We start from the raw sequence: 18,348 nt of genomic DNA, 5'->3' as shown, positions 1-18,348 counted from the left end.
CAACATTTCCATACCTAATACTTCTTAGACATTGTACTAGGCACTGGAGAAAAGTCAGATGATTTCCTTGGGTTAAGGAGCTTTTAAAGTTCAATATAGGTAATACAGATTGACCGTGTTCTCAGATGTCATATTATGTATCAGTCATTAATAGGTTAAGTCTAAAATATTCAAATTGTAACTTTATTATTTAATCAAACTAGAAAAAATGTCTTGCCAGACGGTCATGACCTGAGTATTTTACTGTTCCTAGACCTGCAGATTCCCTTTTGGTGTCTAGACCCTTGGGATCTGTTACACCAGGGGGCTTGACTTTCATCCAAGACCACTGGGTTGTAAGAAACATTCTCCTTTTCCTTAACCCTTATTCCCCAGTTGTGTATATTGTACATGCTCTCGCCTTTTTATTTCTGGGGTTTAGGATGGGGCTTCCCAGGTGGCGATAGTGGTAAAGAATCCACCTGCCAGTGCAGGAGATGCAAGAGACATGGGTTTGATCCCTGGGTCAGGAAGATTCCCCTGAAGGAGGAAATAGCAACCTTTTCCAGTATCCAGTATACTTGCCTGAAAAAGTTCATGGACAGAGGCTCCTGGCAGGCTATAGTCCATGGAGTCGTGAAGAGTCTGACATGACTGAGCATGCACGCAGGATGGGGTTGTGGGTAACTCCTAAATTTTGAGTAGTAATGAGGCCAGTGGTCATTCACTGTTCTTTGTACACTTCTCTGGCGATACGGTTTCTTTGTGCGTCTCATCATGAACACCAGCTCCTAAGAGATAGGTCCATAAGTATTCAAACAACATTAACCAGTTTACTTTTTTCTTTTAAGTATAGTTGAATTTGTCCAATTACATGTAGCTTTCATTTTCTGTATCTCTTTCTTTTGCAGGTGGTAACCATGGCTATGTGGGTGCCAGTAGCAGAATGTCAAGAAGAGCACACTTGTGCTCTGCTGCTACCAGTAGTTTATTAGACATCGATCCTTTAATTTTAATACATCTCTTGGACCTTAAGGACCGGAGCAGTATGGAAAATTTGTGGGGCTTACAGCCTCGGCCCCCTGCTTCACTTCAGCCCACAGGTAAAATATGAACAGTAATTTTCCTTTTTTCTGTGCTTCTCCAAAAGAATTCTTAAATTTAAATTCCGATATCTTAAGTGTTGGAACATGGTATGTTTCTGTCACAAATTGATTTTTCGTTGTATTTTATAAAAATATATCAATTAAATCAGTTTTTTGTTATTGTTCAAAGGTATTTTGTACAAAAATAATGTCAAAGTACCTGTAAGAAGGTTTTGATATGATTTGCCTTGTAGATTGTGACTACTGGGCAGTTTGATCCATGTGAATTACAGTTGTGCTCTTTGTGAATGGACTTAAAGTTTCGCAGGCCTCATGAGTACCTTGATGTCTAAGTGGGACTGTGTGTTAATTAAAAATAGAAATAGAAGGTTTACTCATGCTTTGATGTTCAGTAGCCTAAAAATGTATACCAGTTAGCAGCAGTATTTTTAAAAAATTATTTGTTAAATGAAATTACATTTGTGTTACTGTAATATGATGTATACACTTACACAAATTTCCAAGTATAGTCACATGTGGACTTTTTAAACTTTAGACACAAGTTTTTCCCATTTTTAAACTTACACCTGTTAATTTTATTTTTAAAACTTGGTTGTGTTGGATCTTTGTTGCTGTGCGCAGGCTTTCTCTAGTTGTGGACATCAGGCACACGTTCTAGTTGCAGAGAGTGGAGGCTACTCCCGAGTTGTGGTGCACAGGTTGTAGGCACACAGGCTTCAGTAGTTGCAGCAAGCAGGCTCAGTACTGTGGCGCACGGGCTCAGTTGCTCCACAGCACGTGGAATCCTCCCAAACCAGGAGTTAAACCCATGTCCTCTGCATTGGCAGGCAGATTCCTAGCCACTGTGCCACCAGGGAAGTGCTAGACATTTACTTTTAAATGGCATACTTTGAAACCATTTTTGTTGGAAAGCTTTCTAAAATAAACTGAACATTTTTCCTACCTTCCTAACAAAAAAAAGTAGTACTTTACAAATCAAATCAGTGATTTAGAACAGTGATTTTGATGCTTCTTTATAGCAGCAGAACTCACTTTTCAAGTAGGGTTTAAGGCAGAGCCTCAGTGTAGAAAACAGAAATAGAGCTGCTCTAGTGGAAGATAGATCAGAACTTGGATTATTTAGTTCTCTTTGTTCCTAAAGTATAATTCCTGAAAGCCTGGGTCCTCAGTTTTAAAGACTGTCTCCAATCAGGCTAAGAAACAGTTGCCTTTTTCTATCATTCAAGTACATTTTGTATTATGCTGGTACAAAACAGCACTTATCACATTGTATATGATTTTTTTCTGAGGCATTTTTATTGTAGAAAGTTAAAATGTAGAAAATTATAAAGAGAAAATTTAAATTACACATAGTTCTTGTGATCAACAAATACCCTTTAAAAAAAAACTTATTAGCAAAGATTTTGCTTAAATTATAACCATTGTTGTTTGCAAAGACTTAGTGAAGCAAACAAGTTCTGAACCTCCAGGTGGATGTATACATTGTTTTAACCTTTTTGAAGGAAAATTTTGTAGTAGATGTAAAATACCTCTATTCTTTAATCCTGTAACTTCATTTTTAGGAGTATATTCCAAAGAGAAAACAATCAGAGTTCTTTGAAAATACCCAACAATACAATTATGGTTGAAAAATTACAGTTGTCCAAGGAATAGCATATTTTATAGACAAGTAAAATATTGTTTTTGAAAAATTCAGTGTCAGAGAAAAGAATGTAAACTACATAAACAGAATAAGATCTCTGTTCTCTGAAAGTTTTCTATTAAAATGGATAATATAAATGAAATGAATTGAGTTTTAGATCAAAATGATTAAAAAGTCTATGACAAAGGGGGATGGGGTATGAAAGAGAGAGGAAGAACAAGGTTTGGATTTAAGCATATTGAGTTTGACATACCAGCGGGATATCACAGTAGAGATGCTCAGCAGATAGCTAAAAATTAAGACTGAAATATAGGCAGTTATCTGCCGAGAGGTGATGCTAAGTAATTAAAACGAAGGGAGTAGAAGATTTCAGGAGAAAGAGTTTCAAGAAATCCTTTAAAAGGGCTGCTGCTAAGTCCCTTCAGTTGTGTCCGACTCTTTGTGACCCCATAGACGGCAGCCCACCAAGCTCCCCTGTCCCTGGAATTCTCCAGGCAAGAACACTGGAGTGGGTTGCCATTTCCTTCTCCAATGCATGAAAGTGAAAGTGAAGTCGCTCAGTCGTGTCCGACTCTTAACAACCCCATGGACTGCAGCCCACCAGGCTCCTCCATCCATGGGATTTTCCAGGCAAGAGTACTGGAGTGGGGTGCCATGGAACATAATTATGGTGAACATCTGTTGTTATTGCGTGTGTGGAAGATGAGCCAGATGAAGAGCCTTTGGAGAGGAGAGAGAAGAGAGTCATGGAAGCCAAGTGAAAAATGACCTTTCTGTGAGAGGGTATTTAAGGCTAACGTTACAGAAAGATCCAGGTTTTTTTAATTAAAATGCTTGCTTGAATTTTAGTTTTAATTTTGTATTCTTTGTGTATTCTTTCCTTCTCGATCTGTATACTTTCATTTCCGTTTCTTGTCTTATTGCATTAGCGAGAACTTCCTGTAGCCGTTGTAAAGGAGTGGTGAAAAGATGTCCCTGATCTTGATGGGAAAGCGTTTAAGTTTCTCACCAGAAAGTATAATACTAGCTGTAAATTTTCCATAGATATTCTTTCATCAAGCTGAGAAAGTTCCCCTCTATTCTGAGGTTTTATTGTGAATGGTTGCTGGATTTTGTGAAATGCTTTTTTTTTTTTTTTTGCATCTATTGATATGATGTAAATAGATTACATTAAATGATTTTCAAATATTGAATAAGCCTTGTATACCTGGGATAAATCTCATTTGGTTGTCATGTATGGTTTTTTAAATATATTGTTTAATTCAGTCTGCTAATAGTTTGTTGAGGGTTATTGGTATCTGTGTTCGTCAGAGATACTGGTCTGTAGTTTTCTTGTAATGTCTGTCTGACTTTGATATTAGAATAATGCTGGCCTCATAGATTCAGTAAAGAAGTATTCCCTCTGCTTCTTGTGGAGACTGTAGAGAATTCTATAATTTGTTCTTTAAATGTTTGGTAGAATTCACCAGTGGATTGATTTGGGCCAGATGCTTTCTGTTTTGTTAAGGTATTGTTACTGACTGAATTTCTTTAATATATACAGGCCTATTCATTTAGCCTGTTTTTTCTTCTGTGAGTTTGGCATATTGACTTTCAAGGAGTTGGTCTGTTACATCTAGGTTATCAAATTTGTTGGCATGGAGTTGTTCGTAGTGAACACCTGTCACGTATCAGGCTCACTCTAGGTTTTTGGTCTTAACCACTGTTTCATAAAAGGGACATCATAAGGGGCATCAGGGTATGAACAACAGATAGTGTGGCTAAACCGGATTTTGAGGTACGCGCAGTGGTAGATAGAAAGGCAAGTTGGATCTATTCTGTGAAAGGCTTGCCCGAGGAATTTATTCGTAGTGAACAGTGGGTAACCATTGTTTCAGTTTAGGAATAGTTTGATTCAAACTATATTTTAGAAAGCTTGCAGTGTTAAGAAAACTATCAGAAAGGAAAATTTAATCAGGATACAGTTGTAGATGTTTATTGTCATTCCCAGTATGAGAGGACAGATTCATACGTTTCTCTGTATTTTCTCAGTCATTATAACGTGTGGAGCTGGGGTAAGATCTTCAGGATTTTTTGGCGTTACAAAAATTCTTTTAAACCTCTAGGGAACAGATTAACCTGGGCAGTGGAGAAGTAGTTTACTTAGAGCAAAGAGTTATACTTGTGGAAGTAGAGTTTATGGGGCTTGGCAACTAATTGTAATACGGTAAAGAGGACTTTCCAGATGGCTCAGTGGTAAAGAATCCACCCACCAACACACGAGGCGAGTTTGATCCCTGAATCGAGAAGATCCCCTGGAGGAGGAAATGGTAGCCCACTCCAGTATTCTTGGCCTAGGAAATCCCTTGGACAGGGAGCCTGGCACTCTACAGTCCGTGGGGTCGCAAAAGAGTCGGACACAACTTAGTAACTAAATAGCAACAACAACAGAGCACTCTGAAGTAGCTTAGGTTACCAGAAGGGGGGTGGTGGGACGGACACTGAAGTCTGAAGGAGGAGCTGTGGATAACTGTCATTCTCGAAAGAGGCGAATGAGTGTTACAGATGAGACTCTCAGTTCTTAACCTTATAACTTGACAGATTCAGAAAGGCTTCTTGTCGTCAGTGCGGTGAGTATTCTTGTCAGGTTCCCGTGGTACAAGATTCCATAGCACTTTTACACTCTCCCGTCTTGGCACTTACCACACAGTACTGGAATGGATTTTCATTTTTTCTCAGCTGGACTGTGAGCTTTGTGAAGGCAAAGACTGGGTGTTTGCCCTGTTCACTCTTGTATCCCCTGCCTAGCCCAGTGCTTAGCATTTGATTGGGCTTACTTTTAAAAATTCTTGTCAGTTTCTAGTAATAATAAAGTAAATCATGTGGGTTAATACAGGTTTTCTTATTTAAGTCCAGGTAGGTGTAGGGTGGGAGATGATAGCCACAAAGATTTTATTTAGCAAAACATTTTGAATATTTTGTGCCATAGGCTGCATGGCCTAGAATGCAAAGATCACTAAGATGTAATCTCAGCCTCTAAGTTATTCACATTCTACTTGTCTGTCTTCCTTACTGTAATATAGTGTGCTCTACAAAATTAGGTAAGAACTGATTTGAAAGGAGGGGAGCAATTGGTGTGTTTAGGTGCTTGAAGAAGGAGACATTTCCGATCAGACCTGGTAAGTCTGAGTTAGCAGCAAGAGCAGAGGGAAGAGAACATGTGAGAAGGGTGAGGACAGAGCATGGCTGCCGAGCGGAGCTGCAGGACTAGGGGCACTGAGCTACCGAGAGGCAGAGGGGAAAGCCGTGGAAGTGGAGGTGGCATCAGATCATGCAGGGCCTGTGTGCTCTACGCATATTTCCTCAGTGATCCTAAGCAGGAATGTAACATCTGATTTGGGTTTTAAACACTGCTGTGATACTTTGGTGGACAGGGGGTTGAGTGGGAGCTACGCTGTGCAGTGCTTTCATAGCCATTGGATCTCCTGAGCCTCAGGACAGCCCTGTTACAATATATATTATTGTCTTCATTTCACAAATAAATAAATGGACTCAGAAGCTGGAAGATTTAAAGAAAGTTACAGCAATTAAATGGTTGATCTGAGACCAAATCCTGGGTTTCTAAAATCTCTCCTAATAGTCTATTGTGAATGCTTTCAGCTGCAAGTAGCAAAATCATGCGAATCGTGGCTTAACTAACAGGAATAAAGGCACTTTGTTATACATACTCCATCTGGAGGTTAGTGATTCCATGTGCATCAGGTATTTAAAGGCAGGGCAAGGGATGGTCTTCCTGCAGTTTTCTTGCCTCTTCTGGCATGACGTTAAGATGACTGCCACAGTTTCAGGCATCATTTAGGCACAGGAGTGTGTCACTATCAGGAAAGAAAAGATGGGATGTAAAAGACCTATTCCTGTGATGCTGGAGAGCAAAGTATTAAGACTCTGGAGGCAGACTCCTTGGTTTGAATTCAAGCTCCTCTACTTTTAGCTGTATCCCCAACATAATAAAATCTCCCAGTCAGAATGGAGGCTCTCTCTCTCCTCCCCCAACTTTGGCTGAAATTCTTAGTCATGTGCCCACTCTAAATGCTCCAAGAGGAATAAGCTTAGACCAGTCGTAGGCTCATACCCTCTGGGGCCAAGCAAAGGACAGCTCTCACTGCCCTCAGCAGTGCTGGCCTGCCTAACACCTAAACACAGGCTGGGCTCTGCAGGCATGGTGGAAGTGAGGGAGTGGCTGTTGAACACACCGTGGTGTCTGCCTTTTCCCTCTCTTACGGCATGGATTGTTGCAGTGTGAGCAGGGTCAGCTGTCATTCCTGCTAGGAAAGGACTTGTTCTTCTGTCTAGTTAGGGTACCTCTTAAGGAGTTTAGGGGTGTTTTTGGGGGTGAGGAACTTGATTTCTTCTTGCTTTGAGTCAGTCATAATGTTCTTTGATTTCCAGAATCCCTAGATTTCCAGAATCTTTTCTCTTTCCTGCATAGAAATTGTGTGTTTTTCCTTGCTCGTTTCTCTTTTTAATATTTGAGTTGGGGAAAAGAAATTAAAAACAACTTCAACTACTTTCTCTTAGAAGAAACAAAGTATTATTAGTTTAATGACCGCAAAGACTCACTGACAGGGAAGTAATTTTTTTTTTTTTCAATGATATTCCATGGCACTTAATGGAGAAGGCAATGGCACCCCACTCCAGTACTCTTGCCTGGAAAATCCCATGGATGGAGGAGCCTGGTGGGCTGTAGTCCATGGGGTTGCGAAGAGTCAGACATAACTGAGTGACTTCACTTTCACTTTCATGCATTGGAGAAGGAAATGGCAACCCACTCCAGTGTTCTTGCCTGGAGAATCCCAGGGATGGGGGAGCCTGGTGGGCTGCCGTCTATGGGGTCGCACAGAGTCGGACACGATTGAAGCGACTTGGCAGCATGGCACTTAATACCTGCATCCACATTGGATAACAGTTCAGTAAATCACCTTTTTAAAATGAGTTAGACTGTATGTTTTATATACTATGTATAACATAGTTAACTAAGTGTTTGGCTTCTGGGTTTATGCTTTTTCTGTTTTTTTTTTTTTAATTGTGAACATACTAAAAGCTCAGTATAGAAAATTTGAGAAAAGTGAATAAATATAAATAAGAAAGCACATTTAGAGTTAAATGTATAATTCAGATTTGAGTTATTATAATGTGAAGAAATAGAGAAAAACAATAGAATGGGAAAGACTACAGATCTCTTCAAGAAAATTAGAGCTCCCAAGGGAATATGTTACGCAAAGATGGACACAGATGAAGAACAGAAATGGCAAGGACCTAAGAGAAGCAGAAGAGATTAAGAGGAGATGGTAAGAATACACAGATCTATACAAAAAAGGCCTTAATGACCCAGATAACCACGGTGATGTGGTCACTCACCTAGTTTCAGACATCCTGGAATGTGAAGTCAAGTTGGCCTTAGGAAGCACTACTACAAAGCTAGTGGAGGTGATAGAATTCCAGTTGAACTATTTCAAATTCTAAAAGATGATGCTGACAAAGTGCTGCACTCAATATGCCAGCAAATTTGGAAAACTCAACAGAGGCCACAGGACTGGAAAAGGTCAGTTTGCATTCCAATCCCAAAGAAAGGCAATGCCAAAGAATGCTCAAACTACCATACAGTTGCACTCGTTTCACTTGCTAGCACGGTAGTGCTCAAAATTCTTCAAGGTAGTCTTCAACAATACGTGAACCAGGAAGTTCCAGATGTACAGGCTGAAACCAGAGATCAAATTGCCAGCATCTGTTCAATCATAGAAAAAGCAAGAGAATTCCATTAAAACATCTACTTCTGGTTCATTGAGTAGGCTAAAGCCTTTCACTGTGTGGATCACAACAAACTGTGGAAAGTTCTTCAGGAGATAGGTATACCAGGTTACCTTCCCTGCCTCCTGAGAAACCTGTATGCAGGTCAGCAAGCAACAGTTAGATCTGGATATGGAACAACAGACTGGTTCCAAATTGGGAAAGAGTATGTCAAGGGTGTATATTGTCACCCTGCTTATTTAACTTATATGCAGAGTACATCATATGCATTGCCAAACTGGATGACTCACAAGCTGGAATCAAGATTGCTGGGGGAAATATCAATAACTATGGATATGCAGATGATACCACTCTAATGACAGAAAGTGAAGAGGAACTAAAGAGCCTCTTGATGAGGATGATAGAAGAGAGTGAAAAAGCTGGCTTAAAACTAAGATCGTGGCATCCGATTCCATCACTTCATTGCAAATAGATAGGCAAAAAGTAGAAACAGATTTTATTTTCTTGGGCTTCAAAATCAGTACAGACAGTGACTGCAGCCATGAAATTAAAAGATACTCCTTGGAAGTAAAGCTTTGACAAATCTAGACAGCGTATTTAGAAAGCAAAGACATCACTTTGCCAACAAAGGTATGTGTTGTCAGAGCTATGGTTTTTCCAGTAGTCATGTATGAATGTGAGAGTTGGACGATAAAGAAAGCTGAGTGCCAAAGAATTGATGCTTTCGAGCTGTGGTGTTGGAGAAGACTCTTGAGACTCTCTTGGACTGCAAGGAGATCCAACCAGTCAATCCTACAGGAAATCAACCCTGAATATTCATTGGAAGGACTGATGCTGAAGCTGAAGCTCTAATACTTTGGCCACCTGATTGGAAGAGCTGGCTCATTGGAAAAGATCCTGATACTAGGAAAGATCGAAGGCGGGAGAAGGGGGCGACAGAGGATGAGACGGTTGGATGGCATCACCAACTCGATGGACACGAGTTTGAGTGAACTCTGGGAGTTGGTGATGGGCAGGGAGACTTGGCGTGCTGCAGTCCATGGGGTCGCAAAGAGTTGGACATGACTGAATGACTGAACAACAACTAAACGTGACCCAGATTTTAACTTTGTAGGTGTCAATAGAGTTATGATACTTGTATCTGTTTTCATTAATTGAATTTAATGCATGCTTTTGTTGTTGGTACCACCTAAAGAGCTTTAGGTTACTTGCACCTCAGATTTGCCTATATGCACAGTACAGAATGGCTTCATGAATGTTAAGGTCTATGTTAATGTGACTTGTTACTTACTCTCTGCAGCATCGTATTCTCGAAAAGATAAAGACCAAAGGAAGCAGCAGGCAATGTGGCGGGTTCCCTCTGATTTAAAGATGCTCAAAAGACTCAAAACTCAAATGGCTGAAGTTCGATGTAAAGCTGATATAAAGAACACACTTTCAGAAATAAAGAGCAGCAGTGCTGCTTCTGGAGACATGGCAGCGAGCCTCCTTTCTGCTGACCAGGCAGCCCTGGCCGCATGTGGGACCGAGAACTCCAGCAGATTACAGGAATTGGGAATGGAGCTCTTGGCAAAGTCATCAGTTGCCAGTTGTTACATACGAAACTGTAAGTGAAAAAGATGCGCTTAGTTTTATTTCTCCATGTGTCATTTGGGAAACTTGGGGAGAGGTTATTTTCAGAATAATAATATTTAAATATCTCCCTCAGTGTTACTTAGGACTACAAATACATACAGCTTTTTCTTCCATCCAAAACTGACTTTGTATATTTTCTGCTATATAACAGAGTTAACATTTCTTGATTGCTTATTCTGTATTGGGCAACAAATAAGACAAAATCTTTGCTCTCATGAATCCTGCATTCATTACTCATGTGATAGGAATTGGACATTAAAATGTGTAGACAGGTAAAGATTATTTCTGTAGATAAAAAGTCCTGTGAATTCCACAGCAGAGGGGTGGGGTGGGGAGAGCAAGTGAAAGAAAGTCCCTCAAGAGGCAAGCGTTGAACTGACACCTGAAGGTTGAGGAGTGGGAGCCGTGCGGAGGTCTGGGGGAAGCATTCTTCAGGGTAAACAGAACGGAAAATGCAAAGTCACTATCAGGATTCACTCTACATGGCTGAAGGCTGAAGGAAGGCCAGTTTGGCTGAACATGGTGAACTAAGCAGAAGTGAGGGTAACAGGAGATAAAACGTCAGAGAGACAGGATCTTGATCAGGTGCAGTTGCTAAGTTGTGCCTTGACACTTTGCGACCCCATGGACTGTAGCCCGCCGGGCTCCTCTGTGGGATTTCCCAGGCAAGAATACTGGAGTGGGTTGCCGTTTCCTTCTCTATTAGATCACATGGGTCTTATAAGACCTCAGTAAGCAGTTCGAGTTTTATTCTGATTTGGGGGGGAAGTCTCTAGACAATAAAAATCAGAGGGGTGTTTATGATCTGATATACTTCTAAAACAAAGATTGCTTTGTTGTGTGGAGAGGGTCTGAAAAGGATTGAGAGTGGAAGTTGTGAGACCAGTTCGCAACCTATAGCAATAGCTTGTATGAAATACTCTGACTTACTCTGGAGTTTCTGCACTGAGTAGTTGGACTTGCTCATAGTCTAGCAGCCTTTCTTTACCGAGGTTCCAATCTTTTTTTAAGTCTCCCAAGGATGATATATAACTCGTGCTACTCTAGATACACAGGAGAGAAGTTCATCTGTTACATACAGTGGATATTTTAAACCATGAGGGCTCAGTTCTTTCCCACAAACCTGGTAAGAAAGGGTTTAGGAAAAGAGAAAAACTAAGAATGATGTTTAAGTGTTTGGTCTAAGCAACTTAGTGACTGGTGGTATCGTTAACTGAGATGCAAGTTAAATAGGAAGAAGCAGGTGTGGGATGGTGGGCCATGGGGTATCATGGCAGGAATTTTTTGAACATGTTTGGTTTGAGATGTCTGCTAGATCCAGTAAAATATCTCACAGGCAGTTGAATGCTTTCGTAAATCTGAAGTATATGAGGGTAAAGCTGGATATAAACAGTTGGGAGTCAGCAGTGTCAGATGTTGTTTAAAACCAGGGATCAAGTATGAAGGGAGTTTAAATGGAAAAGAGAAGTTTTGGTACTGGGCACCTAAACATTTAAAGGCCTGTTAGGGAAGGTAGCAAAGGAAATTGAAAAGAGCAATCATAAGGTAGAGAATAACAAATGAAATCTCAAAAAAAATTTTTTTTAATGCATCTCAAAAAACGTGGAGTGGTTGTCTGTCATTGAGAGGCATCAAGATGAAGGTTGGATGTGCCTTTTTGGAACCATTCCCATGGAGGGGTATAGCAGAAGTGAATGAGTTGGGAAACCAGAGCATGACTGCTCGGCTCCTTCGAGAAGCGTCACATAAATTGGGTGGTTCCTGGAGGGGTGGTGGAATTAGGAAGGAGTTTGACATCTGTGTCTTGTTTTCCTTTTCTTAAACATATCTGCTTTTTTTTACCTGGATTTTTTTGGTGGTAAAATATATATATCAATAACATAAAGTTTACTATCAAACTTGTTTTATTTTGTTTTTTGAGAAAAAAAAAAGAGACTCCTTTATTTTTGTCACTTTTCTCTCCTTTTTTCTTCTAGTTTTATTGAGAAGTAATTAACCTACAGAACTGTATAAATTTAAGGTGCATAGAATAGTGATTTGGCTTACATACATCAAGAAGCGATTACCACGATGAGTTTAGGGAACATCCATCCTTTCATAGATAAAAATTTTAAAAATAAAATTTTTTTTCTTGTGAAAATACTTTTAGGATTTATTCTGTTGCCAGTTTTCATATACTTGTCTTAGTTATTGTTAGCTGTATAATTCAGTGGCATTAGATACATTTATGCTGTTGTGCTACTATAACCACCATTCATCTCAACTTTTTCATCATCCCAAACTAAAATTTTATATACTTTGAGTAGTAACTCGGTGTTCCCGGTTTCCCATACTCTTCTGGTAACCACTATTATACTTTCTGTTTCTATAAACTTGATTATTCTAGATATCTCATATAAGTGGAATCATACAGTATTTGTCTTTTTGTGTCTGACTTATTTCACTTCAGCATAATTTCTTCAGTCTTCATATTGTAGCAAGTGTCAGAATTTCATTTCTTTTTAAGGCTGAGTAATACTCCCTTTTATGTATATGTATGCTATCGTATGTTTATCCATTCATCTCTTGATGGACATAAGGATTTTTCCCACTTTTTGGCTATTATGAATAATGCAGATATGAAAATGTATGTGCAGCATCTGTTCAGGTATCTGCTTTCATTTTTTTGGAGGGTATTTACCTAGAGTGTGATTGCTGATTCATATTGTAATTCTGTGTTTAATTAAAAAACAAATTATTTTAATCATGATAAATTTTACCACATTTTATTAAAATTTACTGTCTTAACCTTTTTAAGTGTAGTTATCAATGGCATTGAATATTACATGCATATTGTTGTGCTACCAATGCCAACATCCACCCACAGAACTTTCTTTTTATCTTGAGAAACTGTCTCCATACCTATTAAACGATTGCTATCTCTTCTTTCTCTCTCTCGATCCCCTGGTAGCCGTCTATGAATTTGATTACTCTGGGTACCTCATATAAGTGGAAACTTATTTTATTTGTGGTTGGATTATTTCACTTACCATAAGCTTCTCAAGGTTCATCCATGTTCTAGCGTATGTCAACATTTTCTTCTCTTCTATGAATGAATGCATAATATTCCACTGTGCGTTTGTTTTGACGGATACTTGTGTTAATCATGTATGTGAGGCTTTACTTCTGAGCTTTCCATATGTGTGTTTATTACAATGAGATATATTAATGCTGGATACTGATGGCAATAATATAGCAGACATGAATAGGACAGGGTAATTGCCAAATACATAGAATTCTTTTGAATAGAGGTGATGATGTAGTCGAAAAATGAGTAAAGGTTATGATTAAGTTATTAAGGTAAGAAGAAATACCAAAGGACGATAAATGTATTAAAAGATGCTCAACCTTATCTAGTTGTCAAGGAAATAACAATTTTAAACCAAAAGAAGTAAAGCTTTTTGGATGGACTTTTGCAGAAAACTTGTGTTACATATTTCTTCAGATACTTCCCTTGTCGTCACTTGTTTTTGTTTTCTGCTAAACATTAAGTTTTAAATTTTTTATTTTCAACATCTGTTAATAGTATTCATTCTTTGAGGGTTTAATGTTTTCATTTGAAGGCCTTTTCAGCTCTAAAACAACACTTAGCTTTCTTGATTCTGTTTTTATTTTTTAACGTTTTTACATTTAGTTCATTATTCCATATGTAACTTGTTTTCCATGACAGTGTGTAAATTCAGTGTCCACCCTGCCCAACCCACCCACCAAAATGAAACATGTTTTTTGAAGAGTCTCTTCTGTTCAGCAAAATGAAATTCATTTTTTATATTATAGACCAAATTCTCATACTTACATAGTTCTGTTTTTAAATTCATTCATACAGTTGGACCAGGTGAAATCGCCAGTGGGACACTTTTTTAAAACATACAAAACAGCAGTTTAGTAATGTTAAGCTAAATGTTTGTTCCGTTGTCTACCAGACCCACATTCCTTTTTCTTAACCACTGTAGTTGTATAGTTTATAATGCCGTGATATGTTTGCCTTCATTTTGTTTTCAAGATGTCTTTGATGGTTCTTACATGTTTACTTTTCCAGAAAAACATTTTGACTGGAATTATGTTACATTTAATGCATTAATTAACATTTAATTTGAGGAATTGACATCTTTTAAGTATCAAAGCATTCAAATTGAGTAATGTGGTGTTTCCATGTATTCAAGCCATCCCTGGTGGTTCAGATGGTAAAGCGTCCACCCGCAGTGCAGGAGACCTGGGTTTGATCCATGGGTCGGGAAGATCCCCTGGAGAAAGGAATGACTACCCACTCCAGTATTCTTCCCTGGAGAATTCCGTTTTTCAGAGGAGCCTGGTGGGTTACAGTCCATGGGGTAACAGAGTCGGATACAACTGAGCGACTAACAGTAATTTTCTGTTGCTGCTGCTGCTGCGTCGCTTCAGTCGTGTCCGACTCTGTGCAACCCCATAGACGACAGCCCACCAGGCTCCCCCGTCCCTGGGATTCTCCAGGCAAGAACACTGGAGTGGGTTGCCATTTCCTTCTCCAATGCATGAAAGTCAAAAGTGAAAGTGAAGTCTCTCAGTCGTGTCTGACTCCTAGTGACCCCATGGACTGCAGCCTACCAGGCTCCTCCATCCATGGGATTTTCCAGGCAAGAGTACTGGAGTGGGGTGCCATTGCCTTCTCTACACACATATATTTCTTCAGAGTTTTAGTTTTCCTCGTATAAGTTCTGTATATGTCTTGTTAATATTAGTTTCTAGATACATTGTAATTTAGGTTGCTATTGTGATAGGATCTCTTTTTCCTTCCATAATATTTTCTAACTGTTGGTTATTGGTTATAGGAAGACTGTTGGTTTTTATATGTTTATTTTGTGTTTATCCCACTTAGTGAGTTTTTTAAAGTCTAAGTTTTTTAGTCAATTATATTGAATTTCCTAAGTATATAGTCATATCATCAGCAAAAGTCATAGCTTATCCACTCCTTTCCTGCTTATTTACTTTTCATATTGTATTGTCTAGGCTGGGATCTTGGAATGATGTTAACTAATAGCAGTTACAGAATTTTTGTAATGTTTTAAACTCTATTTAAGAATTCCTTAGTTTTTATCTCATTAAGTTCAAATTTTGCTATATGTTTCAAAAGGTAGTTTTTATAGAGTTGAAAAAGATACCCTTTTCCTAACCGCAGTAATGGTTAACATTTACGAAGTGTTTATTATTTAACGGATACTATTCTAAGTAGTCTAAGTCACATGTATTAACTCATTTAATCCCAACAATAACTCGGTGAGGCAAGTTAATTTTATCCCCACCTTACAGAAAAAGAAACTGAGGCACAGGGCATTAAAGGTTCCTGGAGTTTCACAGTGGTAAGTGCAGAGCCAAGAATTTGAACCTTAGAACCTGTGACTTCCACCATTTCACCCAGTACTTCTTTTCCTATTGTGAATGATAAATGTGTGCCATAGCAGTAAACCAAAGGCTGTTACAGCCTTCAAGCCACTACACCTTCCTGAGGGAACTCAGAATGGGAGAGTCTTAAAGGAACTGTGAATGAGAAAGAACAGGATACTGACCCTAGCTTGCTGAGTGAAGTGAAAGTGAAAGTTGCTCAGCTGTGTCCGACTCTTTGCAACCCCATGGACTATACAGTCCATGGAATTCTTCAGGCCAGAATACTGGAGTGGGTAGCCTATCCCTTCTCCAGTGGATCTTCCTGACCCAGGAATCGAACCAGGGTCTCCTGCATTGCAGGTGGATTCTTTACCAACTGAGCTATCAGGAAGCCCTTAGATTGGTGAAGTGCATATTAAAGGAATGATTTCAGTGAGCTCAGACTCTTGCATCTTCCCATATGTAGAAAAGTGCTGAATTCATTAACTTGGGATATCTTGTGTTTTTTTAATTAACTGTTATCTTTTGATGTTCCAGTTACCTGATGTTTGTTGCAAAAACCCTTACATTTTTCCTCCCTTGACTTCAGAGTAGTCCCTCAGAAGTCCTCAGAAACTCCGCCAAATAAAACATAATTCTCAACTTTTAGGTTGTACTTTTTTTTTCTGTCAACACTACTTACTAAGAGTTTTTCTAAGTCAAGAAGTTGTATAGAATGATATCAAATGCTTGTTGTCATCTGTCAAAATAATCATATTTTGCCCTTTTACTTTGTGAACACAGAGAATGATGTCATTTAATACTGACCATTCCTGGAATTCTAGAATGAGTCTGTCTACTTGGTTGTGGTTTGTAATCTTTTAGTACACGGTTGACTCTGAGCACCATGGGTTTGCACTGTATGGTCCTCCTATCCACAGATTACTTTCAGTAAATCCACAGTTGGTTGAGTCTTTGGATGCTGAATTACTGATAAGGAGGACTGACTATGAAGTTATGCCCTCCTTCTTGCACATGTGGGATCTTAGTTCTTTAACCAGGGATCAAACCTGTGCTCCCTGCAGTGGAAATGTGGAATCTTAACCACTGGGCCACCAGGAAGTCCCAGCTAATTCTTAGGATTCTTGAATATGTAGTAAATAAGTAAAATAGAGCTATACTTTCATTATTCTTTCATTAACATATTTTAGTTGTGATTTTATGCCAATCTCGTAGAATAAATTCAGAAGCCTTTGTTCTTTTCTATGCTGAGAAATTATTTTAACATGACATCTGTTTGTTAAAAGTGTAATGAAATTCATCTATAAAACTATTGAGTAATTCTTCGGGGAATAAAACTTTTAACAGCCTTTTTCATTTCTGTGTGTTTACTGGTGTCCTCATATTTCTTTTGCTTCTTATATCAATTTTCATAATTAATTTTCCTAGCAAATTCATTTTATTAGATAAATGTATTGGCATAAAGTCATTTACTCTGTTCCTTTAAATTTTAAAAACTCCCTCTGCATATGGGATGTTAACTTTTTGTTATATCATTGCTTATTTGTGTTTTCTTATTTTTTTCCCTTGACTTGCTTAGAAGCTTGTCCATTTTATTCATCTCTTTAGAGACCTAATTCTTAGATTTATTTCATCTTACTGTTGTTGCTCAGTCAGTCAATCGTGTCTGAGTCTTTTTGACCCCATGGACTGTAGAATGCCAGGCTTCCCTGTCCTTCACCATCTCCCGGAGCTTGCTCAAATTCATATCCGTCGAGTTGGTGATGCCATCTAACCATCTCGTCCTCTCTCATCCCCTTCTTCTCCTGCCTTCAATCTTTCCCAGCATCAGGGCCTTTTCCAGTGAGTCAGTTCTTTGCATCATGTGGCCAAAGTATTGGAGCTTCAGCTTTGGCATCAGTCCTTCCAATGAATATCAGAATTGATTTCCTTTAGGATTGACTGATTGGATCTCCTTGCAGTCCGAGGGACTCTCAAGAGTCTTCTCCAACACCACAGATCAAAAGCATCAATTTTTTGGCACTCAGCCTTCTTTATGATCAACTCTCAGGTCCAGACATGACTTCTGGAAAAACCCCATTACTGTGACTAGACGGACCTTAGTCGGAAAAGTAATGTCTCTGCTTTTTAATATGCTCTCTAGGTTGGTCATAACTTTATTCCAAGGAGCAAATGTCTTTTAATTTCATGGCTGCAGTCACCATCTGCAGTGATTTTGGAGCCCAGGAAAATAAAGTCTGTCACTGTTTCCGTTGTTTCCCCACCTACTTGCCAGGAAGTGATGAGATCAGATGCCATGATCTTAGTGATTTGAATGTTGAGTTTTAAGCCAACTTTTTCACTCTCCTCTTTGACTTTCAGCAAGAGGCTCTTTAGTTCCTCTTCGCTTTCTGCCATAAGAGTGGTGTCTGTCTTTTTATTATGTTAATTCCTGCCTTCACTTCTGTTAATGCATCTCTTCATTTTCTTTCCTTAACCAGTAGTACATGTTTACTTTGCAGTGAAGAAATTGGTCATAATTTTTTCTCACAGCATGTTTTTTTTTTCCCCCCAAAATGTACAGTTCATCAGTTTTTTATTACAGGGTTTTGTGACATTCACCATTATCCAAGTCTAGGACATTTTTATCATTCCTCTTATTATTGAACTTAGGTTTGGCTGCTCACTGCTTAAAAGCCAATAATTTGAGAAGCAAATGTCAGTAGAAAGAAAAGATGGCTTTAATCAGGAAAGCCAGCAGTTTGAGGAATTGGTAGACTTGTGTCCAAAGCCCAAGCCCAAGGCATGTGCTCAGCTGTG

At 38.9% G+C, this 18,348-nt stretch overlaps 1 protein-coding gene across 7 annotated transcripts in view; it reads left to right on the top strand.

The window, feature by feature from the left end:
* The window catches only part of TRIM37 (tripartite motif containing 37), a 151,135-nt gene that overhangs the window by 101,901 nt on the left and 30,886 nt on the right, over positions 1-18,348 (top strand). For all 7 annotated transcript variants that reach the window (XM_061390160.1, XM_061390156.1, XM_061390159.1 and 4 more), the window contains 2 exons: positions 891-1,082; positions 9,815-10,120. In XM_061390160.1, the coding sequence (XP_061246144.1) occupies positions 891-1,082; positions 9,815-10,120 (498 nt within the window). The remainder of the gene's footprint in view (positions 1-890; positions 1,083-9,814; positions 10,121-18,348) is intronic.

Source organism: Bos javanicus, chromosome 19 (assembly GCF_032452875.1).
Source record: "Bos javanicus breed banteng chromosome 19, ARS-OSU_banteng_1.0, whole genome shotgun sequence".
Classification (NCBI taxonomy): domain Eukaryota; kingdom Metazoa; phylum Chordata; class Mammalia; order Artiodactyla; family Bovidae; genus Bos; species Bos javanicus.
The sequence above is the reverse complement of the archived record's forward strand: the minus strand, read 5'-3'. Positions and strand labels throughout refer to the sequence as shown.